The sequence below is a fragment of the Parasteatoda tepidariorum genome, chromosome 3 (genome assembly GCF_043381705.1).
Source record: "Parasteatoda tepidariorum isolate YZ-2023 chromosome 3, CAS_Ptep_4.0, whole genome shotgun sequence".
Taxonomy (NCBI): domain Eukaryota; kingdom Metazoa; phylum Arthropoda; class Arachnida; order Araneae; family Theridiidae; genus Parasteatoda; species Parasteatoda tepidariorum.
In genome coordinates, this window is record NC_092206.1 from 55,544,027 (window position 1) to 55,557,634 (window position 13,608).

The 13,608-nt window shown below is 30.8% G+C and overlaps 1 protein-coding gene across 1 annotated transcript in view; it reads right to left on the reverse strand.

Moving 5' to 3' along the window:
- The window catches only part of LOC107452261 (cadherin-like and PC-esterase domain-containing protein 1), a 250,281-nt gene that overhangs the window by 21,547 nt on the left and 215,126 nt on the right, over nucleotides 1-13,608 (reverse strand). The window contains exons 15-17 of the mRNA XM_043040510.2: nucleotides 11,529-11,593; nucleotides 5,302-5,328; nucleotides 962-1,151 (exon numbers count right to left, since the gene is read on the reverse strand). Coding sequence (XP_042896444.1) covers nucleotides 962-1,151; nucleotides 5,302-5,328; nucleotides 11,529-11,593 — 282 coding nt within the window. The remainder of the gene's footprint in view (nucleotides 1-961; nucleotides 1,152-5,301; nucleotides 5,329-11,528; nucleotides 11,594-13,608) is intronic.

A 13,608-nucleotide genomic window follows, 5' to 3' on the forward strand; every position in this document is an offset into this window, starting at 1 on the left:
TGAGCGAACTATAAATGATTTCTACAATTTCGCTGGCACATAAGAATTTCGTTGATACAGAGTCCAATTACCTACCTCAAGGTATAGGTGGTTGAGGGCTTGGTGGCAAAGTTTAACTTTATTTTGACAAAAATGGTCCCCTGGCGTTGAACCGCATGTTCCGAAGAAACACCTAATTTGGAAATTATATGGTCGCGGAATAACTAAACATCATTATGACCACCCTGCTAATAACAAGTAGGACCAACCCTTAGCCATCAAAACTGCTAGCACCCGCCGTTGCATTGATTCCACAAGGCGCTGATAGGTAGTCTGAGGTATCTGGTACCAAGCGCCTACCAACTGTTCCTGCAATTCCCTCACATTGCGAGGGGATAGCGTGGCAGCATGAATTTGGTTTTCCAAGTAGGACCACAAATGCTCTATTGGATTAAGGTCAGGTGAATTTGGGAGCCAAGACATGACTTGAAAGCCACTGGAATGTTCCTCGAACCAGTCCTTGACGATTCGACCTTTATGACATGGTGCATTATCCTGTTGGTAAACACCATCCCCCACAGGAAAAACTGTTGCCATGAATGGGTGAACCTGATCTGAACCTATATTCAAGTAGCTTACAGACGTCAGGGATTGTTCTATGAGGATTATGGGTCCTAATGTGCCCCATGAAAACATTGCTCCTGGGCGAGAAACCATGAAAACCTGGGCGAGCTCATTGTTATAGATGGAGGGTGGTCATAATGTAACGGCTCTTCGGTGCATATATATATATATATATATAAGATGAATAAAGAAACTTTACATTAAAAACATATATAATAGAAGAATTTCCACGAATTTACGAGTAATTTGAGTTTTTGTTTAAGATAGACATGAAAATGTACAAATTGAAATTATCTAACACTGGTAATAAAAATCTGCGAAGATTAAGCTAATATTATTCTTAAGAATAAAAACTCACCTGCTAGGTCCGTATTTGTCGTCAATGCGCACTTCAGTTTGACAGTTCTGCGCCTGCGCAGAAAGTTTTACCATCAGTTGATCATAGCTAACGTTTGCGTAATAATCTGTGACCAAAGGGTTAAAATGAGGGCTGAGGTCAAGAGGAGGATACACAGAAATACTGGACAAGTAAGGCATCGTGGTGGGATCTGTAACAGATGAAAAAATGCGCTCGCTTATGATGAGAATATTCCATATAATATTCTAATGCGTAAACAAAAGGGAGAATTTACTACTTTTATTCAAGTTTTTAAAATGATATTTTATTTTTCAAACATAGGTTTTAGAAATCGTGTTAAGTTTGTACAATGGTGTGCACAAGTCCCTAACCATTATATTATTATTCTAAGTTGATCACAATAAAAAGATAAAATGAAAACTATCAGTCTTTTAAAATAACCATATGTTTTTAAAACAGTATGGACTTTGTATGGACTTATAATGCAATTTTTTAAAGTTTATATTCATAAACAGTAAAAAGATTAAACAACTTATAAAAATATACTGGATGGAAACATTTTGCACGAAACTGTATTCGCTAAGTTGTAGATTACCGATATAGCGAGTATTCTAACGGAGAGAAGGAAATTATCCAATTTGCGCACTATACTCAATATAATGCAAATAAGAAAATTTATTTCTTACGATTCTTGATGTCCAGTAGTACATGCTGACATCTTATTGCTTTCTGTAAAACTTTTTCGAAATACTTTTGCGGCTAACGTAATCTAGATTTTGTCAAGATATATATCCGGTCAGTATATATCATACGTGATGCAAAATTCTTCGTGTTGTTGGTTGTACTCATAATGCATAGGCCGATCTAGTTCCTAGTCGGGCCAATCATTATGAGTATCTGAGATTCAAGCAGCTATATTTCAGGTACCCGGAATATAAACTACGTTATTTTGAGTTCTCAACAACGGGACTGCTGTACCTAGAGTTTCCGATATTGAGATCTTTTATCTTTCTAGTTTCTGATATAAGAATTTCTTTATTTCGAGTTTTTGGCATTTGAAGTGCTGTAATTCATGCATTTAGAGTTTCGGACATAAGGGCCTTTCAGTAATTCACATTCCTGACATTCAAAGTACTGTATTTCAAATTCCTAAAATTCGTAATTCTGTATTTCTTTGTTTCCAATATCCTGACTGATTTATTTCGAGTTTTCAAATCCTGATCGCTTTATTTTGAGTTTCTAACATTCAGAATACCGTAATTTGAGTTCAGAACATTTTGAAATTTATATTTTGAGTAACTCACAATGGAACTGCAGCATTTTAAGTTGTTAGATTGCAGTATGTTAAGTTTCGAAGAGTTATTGAGCTAAACATAAATATTTAAAATGAGAGAACACTATTTTCTTTTTACTCTTCTATGCAATGATCACACGAGTTTTATTTGAGAGTTATTGCTTTAGTGAGACTTTGCGCCCGAAAGATTGTATTTCATAAAATTTTGTATCACGATTATTTCAACCAAATGCTCCATTAAAGATTTCTATAATTTAAGCTTGAATCTTATAATATATAAAAACGATAATACTTCTTAAACAAAGGTATAAAGAGTATTTAGTAGGTAATGTAAAGTATATTGAAAACTTGTAAAAGTAATTAAAATAAATCAATAGAAAATAAATCAAATTTGTATCGATATTTCAAATTGAAATCTGTCTTCTAACGTATTAAATTGTATCAAATGCTAAGGAGTGTCAAATTAACGAATCGATATTTCCAATTGAAATCGGTCTTCTAATGTATTAAATTGTATCAAATACTAAGGAGTTACAAATTAACCTTATAAATTAAATGGAAAAGAAAGTAATTAGGAAACTAAAATTTCCAATTAAAATCCCGGTGTGCATAATTGCAAAGAGTTGATTTTAGCTCAGAGTATATATAAAAATGATTAACGATTCTTCATCACAAGTGCGTTTGTCGAAGTTTAATAATTTTCTTACCGCAATATATTCCACAAAAACTGTATTTATGTTAAGTTTCATGGTTCAAACATTCAAGAAGTTAGTTCGTTAAGTTTTTCTACAATTCAATTTTAAAAGTCATATTTCAACAAAATATGAGTAAAATAAATAAATCTATGTTAAAATTATTCTCCTTTTTTAATTATGAAGCAATTTTTTAAAACTATTTATGAAATTTGCCGACAGTCTTATCTTTGAATAACTTTTCAAATTATTGAGAATCTTTGAATAATAATTGATAAATTTATGAAATAAATTCAACGTTTTTCAACACTACTCTAGAATAACTTTATTTTAGGCGAAAGAATTTATGTTACACGCAGCTGAATTATCATAATTATGGTGAGTGTATGTTATATAATCTCGAAAAAAAAATCGTTTATCTAATTTAATTTAATTAAATTACACCCACAGACATAAAATACTATTTATCTACAAGTTAAATTTGGAAATTAAAAGCGTTTTTAAAAAACATTCACAAGTTAGGAAAAATTTTACGTCTACGAAAAATATGGCAATTTAATCTTATAAGATTATGTAGTTGATAATAAAATAAACAAGATTAAATCTCATTAAATTAGTAATGCATATTTTGATAGGGGAGGAAGAAATATTTCGGATAAGTGCAAACAAGTATTTTTCTAAATTAGTATTACATACTATGCACGTGATCATTTTTTTTTTATAATTTACAAAAAGAAAAACATATGGCACTTTCTCTTTAAACTTTCAAGAGCTACTATAAATAAGAGAGAGTCAAAGTTAATTAAAAATTAAAAAGAACAGTTTCTCCACCACACTATACATTTTTATTTTTGATGAAGGTTTATGCGATTATTTTGCCTAAAAACTTGTTATCAATTTATTGTAAAATTAAGTAAATTAACTCTTGTAGAATAAATGAAAATAATATAATGAATGAATCTAAATCCAGTATTTAGTATTAGATAGTTTTAATATCTTTGGGTATATTAAACTATCTGTTTGATTTTATGAATAATGCTCTAATGAAAATAATTTTTAAATTTTTTCACCGGTATCGAACAACTGGTCTAAATCGAATTTGTGGTTACATCAATATTAAATTCTGTATCGTAATTATGAACCCAAATTTGATGACAAGAGAATTTCTGAATCAAGGATTAGGATAAGTTAACCTTCGGGAGCCACGGTGGTTAGAGCGAAGGCTAAAGCGTTCGCTTCCCATTGAAGTGACCCAGGCTGGTTGACAGAGGCTGGTTAATATGAATTCTGCTCCCGGGTTGCATCGACCACAGTGCTGCCGTAAAATATCATCAGTGGTAGACGGATCATGGGCTAAAATACCCTTGCTAATCGGCTAACCATTGGAGGTTTTGGTGGTTTTACTCTTCACGTAACACAAATGCAAGTTAATACCATCAAAAATTCTTCCACGAAGGCTAGTTTGTTTCAATGCTTGATCCAGGAGCGCCATTGTCTTCTGAGTTGAGTTCAAAATTAGAAGGCTGTGGAGTTGAACAATGATAGTCGTAAACTCGGAATTGAGTCAGCTGGTTAATGCCGGTTATAAAATAAAATAAAAAGTTCCCCTTCGGGAAATACTTTTCATTTGAACTAACTCTAAGTAACGTTACGTGGATAGAAAAAAAAGAAAACCCTGTTAATCATACGACAAGGGATCTCTAACCCATGATCCGTCCACCACTGGAGATTTTTCGTTTTTAGGCTTAGATTTCGTTACATACAAAGCATTTTATTTCACTTCATTTTAATTTTATTTAATGGAAACATGTACGAATCGTGACTAAAATATGTACGAAAAGTGGGCAAAAAACAAGATTTTTTACTGATTTTTTGACTCAAAGGTGTTCAACATGGTGACTTTCAAAGAAGTTTAGCAAATTAGCTTCATTTAAACTTTTATTTTTTAAAATTTTGCAGGAGAAAAAGGATAATTTTTGAGATATTTTCATTCTTTTATAGATAAATTTGTAATCGTCTGACTAACATTTAAGTTTACCATTTTTTTGAAAAATATATTTTTAAATTTTTCTAACCTTAAAATTTTTATGCTTAAATTATAAACCTTTAAATTTTAGACTTTAATATTTACTATAAAAACCATATAGTTTCAATGCAACTCCTTTCACGAAACCATTGTGCTTCGTAAGTAAAAAATGTATACTTTGAAAACTTCAGCCAATTTCTATAAACAGCTACCGAGAAAAGATACATTTTAAAGATTACATTCAGCAAAATACAGAATTGATTACATTTATACGATACATTTTAAAGGTTTACGAGCAACTTAGTGAAAATATTTGATTGTTACTTACCATCACTACAGCTTGGTAAAAAAGGCTCTGGAATGTAGAAATAGGAAAATTTAATTCACAATATTAAAATACGAAATTACATGATAAAGTAAAAATTGTGTACCATAATAAAAAAAACTACTAGCAAAATCAGAGTTCATACAAGAATTTTTAAAACTGTATTGCAATACATTATGTGATGCAGGGAAATTAGCATAATCATTGCTGTGTGACTTATTGCAATAAAAAGATCACTGGAATGGTAAATATTAAACATTTATATTCGTATGAAAGTTTAAATGCTGAAACGCACGATTCCGAATACTTCGATTGTATATAGTATTTGAAATAAAGAGATTTTAAAAACGATGCGGAAATTGCAGGATCAGCAGACCACTGACTGTAGCAACTGCGGAGAATTCGATAAGAAAATGACGTTGATTTACGGTGGCATAGTTGGAAAATGAGCTCGTTAAAAAGTGATTGGTCAAATTTGAAATCATATTAAAAATTTCATTATTTGAAAAGCCATTTAAAAAAAGACCTAAAAATGAAAAATTACTACCGAGAAAATGGTCGGTAAATGCTATGGATTTATGATGAAATCATCACGAATAAAGCACGTTAAAAAATTATTACGCAAATTTAAAATTCGGTTTTCGAAATAAGATTGTATTAAAAATATCGAAATTGAAATGACTATATTAAAAAATGAAAAAAGTCGAAAATCGATCAAAAATCCAGATCATCAGAAGTTACTTGCAATTTTCGCTACTGCGTTTTTTTGTAATTAGAAGTTTAGAAGTTTTTTAATTAGCAATTTGCTAGTTGACGAAATCCTGACCTGGCATGTAAGTTGTAAATGTAGGTCTGGAGCAATATAGTTTTGCAATTTTTTTTCTCTCCAAAAGGTGGCATTCCTATAGCAAACTGCTTTTTAGTATAATACCTATTAGATTTCTAATGGACAACAGCACAATACACTGGAGTATGTTATTGAGTACTTGGAAAGTAATGGTGTTTCTTGCCAAAAACATTTTCCTGAACAAATTGAAAGTATGGTTTTTCATTACAGTGCTTTTAGCCTTTAAAATACAGATGGAGACTGTATGAAAAAAGATTAATAACACTTTTAAATGACTCGCATATTCATTTACTTTGTCCTCATGCTTTTAATGGAAAATACTGTTGTTTCAATTCGTTTGTTTGAATTTTCAATTCAATAAAACCGCAGAGAATAGATTTTGAAATTCAGTATATCTTTCGATGTTTAAAAGTAAACATAGTTCAATATGAGTATAAAAGAAAATTAATTTGAAATGTATGCTTAAAAAAATGGACATATCATTTGATTTCTTTTTTTCCCCTGCTGCTGCAAAGATTGTATTTTAAAAGAGTTAACTAATTAATTAGAGAACAAAGATTTTTCCTGGATTTAAAAAAAATATTAATGGAATTTTCATATTGCTTTGATACGCAAGAATAACATAAGTATTGAATGTTTGTGCTCAATGTTTATTATAAAAGGGGACTTTTGAGTTATGTGTACAATGTTGACATGAGAGTTTGGGTCATGGGATTGCAGTACTCGGTATATTTTCTCTTTTTTTACAATTGAATGATTTCTCATGTCATAATTCACAGGGTCATAATTCACTGTGCAATTCTCCCTGTGCTAACTCAGTTACATTATGTTCAGTTTTTCAAATGGGCACGTGAAGCTATGTTCGTTTCTTTAAATATGCATGTTTCAAACACACATTTCGACCTATGGCAATTTCCTTAAACTCTCATTTTGAGCTCCATCAAAAATAAAAAAAGTTTACCGATGATGTACACCGAAGAGCCATTACATTATGACCACCCTGCTAATAACATGTAGGACCACCTTTAGCCCTCAAAACTGCTAGCAAAATTATAGGGCCTCCTCGGTCACCCGACCTATAATGTCTTGATTTTTGGAGTCATATGAAAACACTGGTTTATGACACCCCTGTTGATAATGCTGTTTGCAAGAATCGCAGTAGCTGCCTGCGAGATATGCCTTGAGTATTGCAGAATGTTCGAATNCCAAGACATGACTTGAAAGTCACTGGAATGTTCCTCGACGATTCAACCCTTATGACATGGTGCATTATCCTGTTGGTAAACACCATCCCCCTCAGGAAAAACTGTTGCCATGAATGCGTGAACCTGGTCTGCAACTATGTTCAAGTAGTTTACTGACGTCAGGGATTGTTCTATGAGGATTATGGGTCCTAATGTGGCCCATGAAAACATTGTTCTTGGGTGAGAAACCATGAAAATCTGGGCAAGCCCATTGTTTCATATGGAGGGTGGTCATAATGTAATGGCTCTTCGGTGTAATTCCATTGCAAACTTCGTAAAAAAATTTATTTACAAAAAATAAATAAATAAATGAATAAAAAATAAATAAATGAATAAAAAATAAATAAATGAATAAAAAATGAAGTAATATGAACTAGAAATAATATCCAATATAATAGCGATTACTTACAAAAGAAAAAAAATTGTGAGCGCATTGTCGGTACTTTTTATATGATTAGATTTTCATAAGCACCAGAACTTTTCAAGTCATGAGTTGCAAAAACTGCATTAATTTATGCTTGTTTTTTTGCTGTCCAATGGGCTAGTTAGGTTTTTCAATTTTCTTTAATATACGTTTCTTAAGACGTCACAAATTCTTCTTATTTTTTCAGTATTCCTATCTATACTACCACCGCTAAGACAGTAATTATGAATAAGTTAATCATAAAAAGAGCATAAAAATACTGTGTATACAGTTAATACTGTGTGAAAATAAAAACGAAAACTCTGTTTGGGAAACAATTAACTACATGGAGTTTCAAAATTATTATCTGCTTTTTTTAGTTGCTTTTTAGTTATTGCTACGGCTGTTAAATTTTTTTTAAAATTTATGCTTATGTTAGTGGGATTTTTTTTGTTGCGAATTTTACAACTCTTTATTTGATTTCTTGGCCAAGAAAGGAACAACTATTGCCCAAGCATCTCGTTGCTCCATCTCTCTGCACTCATTTAAATTGCTGGTCCGAAACCAATTCCGGAACATGCTCTCATAGAATTTCAGTACAAGCAATATACACAAAACCTGGTTCAACCATATTTTAACTATCCCAAATCAGCCCAGGTTTACGGCAGTCGCTCTCTTTAGACTTGTAACGGGCCATGACTGTCTGGCCAAACACCTTTTTAGCATAAACATTTTTGACTCTCCTAAATGCAAGCTTTGTCGCCTTGGGGAGGACATGGACTTGCCCCATATTTCCGTCTGTCCTGCGCTCATCTCCACTACTGTGTGTGCACGCTACTGGGAAGCTAGGGCCCGTATGGGCTAAGCATGTCACTGTGCATTCAATTTTATTTATCTCTTTTTGCCTTGTTTTTCTTGTTGTTTTATCCTTTTTGTTCTTTTAAATTGGCCTGCCATTGGAAATAAAAAAAAAATTATTTGAGATTATGTATTAAAGTTGATGTAGTCAAAAAGTGTGCGGACGTGAAAAACCCAGAACAACAATAATTTTCTCAATGGTTAAAAATTGTTAAAAAGTAGATTGGGAAGTAAGTAATTTTCGTTAAATGGAAGAAATTAACGGAAATATTACAATTTTCATGAATTTTATTCTCAAAAAAGAAGCATTTAAGTGATAAATGAAAGAATTCCGATATTACAGCGGCTAAAATAAGCCAATTTTCGCCTCCCCCCTTTTTACACTGAACACGAGAAACATGAAAGGTATAGTAAATCTCTGTTTCGTTCTACACCATGAGATTCTATGACATAGTTTTGGTAGCTATAGGTAACTGGGTAGTTCATCGGCCTTTTAAATCAAAATGATATAATTGTCTGAAGTATTAAAACACGATTGTAGTTAAAAGTGAAACAGTCAACATGCGTATAGAATAGATAAAGATTAATATGAACTGAAGGGCTTTGAGCAATATAGTCTCAAGCCTAATTTTTTCTGAAGATAAAATGTTTACATCGAACTGTTCTTTAGTACAGTTTATAGATAGATACTTTATATGTTTCTGAAATTTTCACTAGATAATAAATACACTAAACTTAGACATCTTATTGCCAAAATAAAAACTGTCTTGCTTTTCATTTCAAAAAATCGCTAAAAACGATATCCTTCACAATTCGAAAATATGATTAATTATCATTATATTGTACCAAGTCCTTCTATTGTTTTTTATATAACATATTTTTAAAATGCTTAGTTACAATAAATATTTGTTTTGGTGAAAATACTAATATCAAAAGGATTTGCACGTTGAACTTTTTAAATATTCATAAATAATTTTTAAAAAGATTTTCAAGATTACAAAAAGTTAAGCAAGAGGGATTATTTTATAACATTTTCATTTATTTCAATGAGGAAAAAATGGCAAAACTTTTTTTTGAAAGCGAAGTTTACATAAAGCAATTAATTCGCATATTTGTATTATAATCCTTGAGATTAAGTTAGATGATAATTTTAGTTAAAAAAATTAATTAAACGAATTTAATTTAAAAGGCTTGTTTTTCAAAGAGGAATTTATATTTTTTGAGCTATTATTTAATTTAACTGAAACCTTTTTCCTTTTGCTTGAAATATTACTGGTTAGAAAAATTAAATGCTAGTGCTATTTCTTTTTTATCCTATAATCCATTGTTAATATAAAATTTGTAAAAAAAATATACAATTAAGGAAATTAAATAAAAAGACAGTTACATTGAAATGAGAAAATATTTTGACCTTACTATAGTTACGTTGAATTATCTTTCTTTTAGTCGCCATTTTTTTACATGTTTAAACGAGATATACAATAAAATATTTTTCAAATAAATAAATATACATCTGTAGTGATTTAATCCTCAACTTTAATCAAAATCGGAATTCAGAACGGCTAATATACTTTTCATGGGGATTTAAAATAAGTTTTGTTTAAGGTAGGAAAGTAATATGAACATTGCAAAAGATCAATCTATACAATCTACAATCTTGGGGCATTATAATAAGTCACATTTTGTCCCCAAGGATTACATTTCTTATAATAACATTCCTTTAGTATTGTTACTTTAGATGGAGCTTTTCATACTTAGTTACAACTAAGTTTTCATACTTACAGGCCGTACAAGATTGCACATCTGCGTATTTACGTTCAACAAATATAACGCATGGAAAGATGCTTTCCCGGTAATACGAAAAAAACCGCAAGCTAGTAACATAGATAAGAAAATAATGTTTTAGTTGTCATCGAAGGAATTAAGAGTTTAAAACTGTAATGGGATAGCAATAAATCTCAAAGAACTGACGCAACAGTAGATTGATAATGGTTGGTTAATATATTTAGCAAAATTATGTTCGATAGCTCTCTTTATACATCTGCAATTTAAATGTTTTCTTTAATGCTTTTATAATGATACACACACCCATGTTCATAAATTAAGTTGCTAGATAAAAGCAAATGTTGTTCCAGAATGATAAATTTGGTTTGTCGTTATTCCGATTTGAACATTCAGATATGTTCTGGAGCCCAGTATAATTCCACCCCAAACTAGAAATTCTGCAACACCGAACGGTGTCATTCAATGATGCTCCTCTTGGTGTACATGGGTATCTGGAGTACTGGCGTTTTCCATATGAAAGTTCGACGTGAATCAGATTGCAAGCTAACCCTTGACACTTCAGGGAAACATCTCATAAGCCCACTATTACGATGTCCACATTGCATGATTTCTACTCCAGGCTAATCGCTGACGTCAGTGAGTAGCCATAAGCGAAATACATCTAACAAGCCATGCAGCAGGTATATTGGCCAATATTTCCCAAACTTGTGTACACGGTTTGCCTTGAAACTGTAGTAACCGTTGATGCAGGTAGTCATCTAATGGCTTCCTGTAATTGATCATTATTCTTGAAGATGTGTGGGATAATTCTACAGGTGAAAATTTTACTTTCGAATTCAATTTTCGAGTGATTCTGAATTATCCTTAATTTATGAACATGGGTGTAGTAATGATTCAAGAACTATTCTAGACGAGATAAGTATCAGATGTTTCACGAAAATAAAGTTTAATAGCAATCCTTAATAGTTAAATACTAAAGTTAAAATTAAAAGAGATTAAAAAAAATTAAACTAGTGTTCATTTATTTGATTAAGATTCCGTTTAAATGTTTTCATAAAATAGTTTAAAAAATCTTTAATCTGAAGAAGCATACCTTTGCTTTCAGAAAATCTTCCATAATTCCAATGTCTAATAGGCTCTGAAAAATTGCTCTTCTTGCTAAAAAAATTGGAATAAAGTACTCAATGAAATGTTAGAATCAGTAAAAATAAAGCACAAATTTTAAATGTACATAAATCACAAAACATGGTTTGTTATTAACAAATTTTACATTTTTTAATAATTATTTTCCACCCAGAACACATTTTTAAATTTCTTATCTCAATGAGAGGAGAGTTAATAACTTTTTGATTCTTTCTTCCTATCTTAGGAAATAATTTCTCTAATGAAATTTTTTTTTCTTGTCATTCATAAGACTCTTCTATTTAAAGTTAAATTCAGGCAAAAATAATATTTTAATAACTGCTTATTAAAAGCTAATAATAATTAAATATTTTTTAAATTCAAAGAGCGAAAATTCAAATTTTTCCCCCGTTGTAAACTGTGCCGTTTTAATTAAAATTTGAGAGAAATATGTCAAACAGTTTCTGGGTTATAAAAAAATAATAGATGAGTTCGAAATTATATCTTTTAAGTATTTTTTATTTTTTAAACTTTCAGATTCTACTATTTCATATTGCTGTTAGCATAGTTTCAGAAAGTAATTTAATCGGTATTAAGTAAAAAAATAATTACAGAAGCTAAAATTAAATATAAACTATCTTTTGTTCAATTAGTTTTGTTTTTTATAAAAGAGTTCAAAGATATTAATTAGCGCAACTAGTTTTAAAGTTATCTGAATATTAAAGAAAATAAAATTAACATTAAGGAGACTAGACTATCAGATTGGTATTGAGATCAAACTTAAAGTAACTTTTAATATTGAGGGTCTGAATTAACCCGAAAAGATATTTTATTCAAGTAAATTAAAGTATCATCAGTATACATTCATTGCATACATTAAGTGGGTATCTCAAACCACAGAAATCGCATCGGAGTACACTACAGCCAGATTATTAGGCCAAAAGTTTTTCTGAATGTGCAATTTTATTGGTTAGAGAGAGATAATTCAAACACGCTAATTAATGTAGGCAATAATTTAAGTGGATAATTTCTCTGAAAAAAACCCCCACTTTTCTTTCAATTCTAATCAAGAACTGTCATTAATTGAAATGATATCAGGTTCGAATCCCAGCAATGGCTGTTCGATACGAATTCTGTATCTGGCTTGAACTGACCACAGAGCTGATATAAAATATCCTCAGTGGTAGACGGATCATGGCTTAGAATCACCTTACCGTCAGGCAAAATGTGAGAAGTTTTCGTGGTTTTCCTCTCCATGTAACGCAAATGATGGTTAGTTTCATTAAAAAATCCTCCACAAAGGCAAATTCTCCTAATACTTAATGCAGGAGTGCACTTGTCTTCTGGATTGGGTTCAAAATTACAAGGCTACAGAGTTGAACATTAGTAGTCGCAAACCCCAAAAAAATTGGGTGGGCTGTTCAACGAAAGTTATAAAATAAAATTAAATTAAAATGACAGGCTCTCACTAGTTGAGTCAAAGTTTGGTCTCGATAATGTTGTTTTTATTTTTTTTGCACATTTTGTTATTTTGTAATAAACAAAGAAAACTTCACATCCATTTATAAAGGTCAGTCAAACAAAAATAATTTCATCCAAAAAAAAAATTTTTTTTCTTAATAAGTAGTTTACTACTTGAACTGAAAAGTATTATGCAAACCTCTTTTTGAAAAATAATTTTAAAAGCCAAAATGGTAAAGAAAATTACAGGTATGTTGTGCAAACTTAAAATAATAAGTTAATTTTAAACATAACATGAACTCAAAACGATGAAGATTAAAATAACTTCACGAGGTTGTTTTTATTCTCCGAGTGCCTTCTGTCTTTTAAAAAGTCTATTAAAATAATGAAAACAAAACCGCTTAACAGACGAAATTGTCTCGCTTGGCACTGAACAGAAAGGACAGCATTCATCGCCAAACCTTCCTTTTAAGGACAATTAAGTGAGTAAGAAAACCCCCACTCTAAGTAATTGAAAGCTTTTAGACAAATTTCTAAAGGCTCAATTTTCCTTATTTAATGCTTCATTCGTCTAACAAGCGAACTGAATA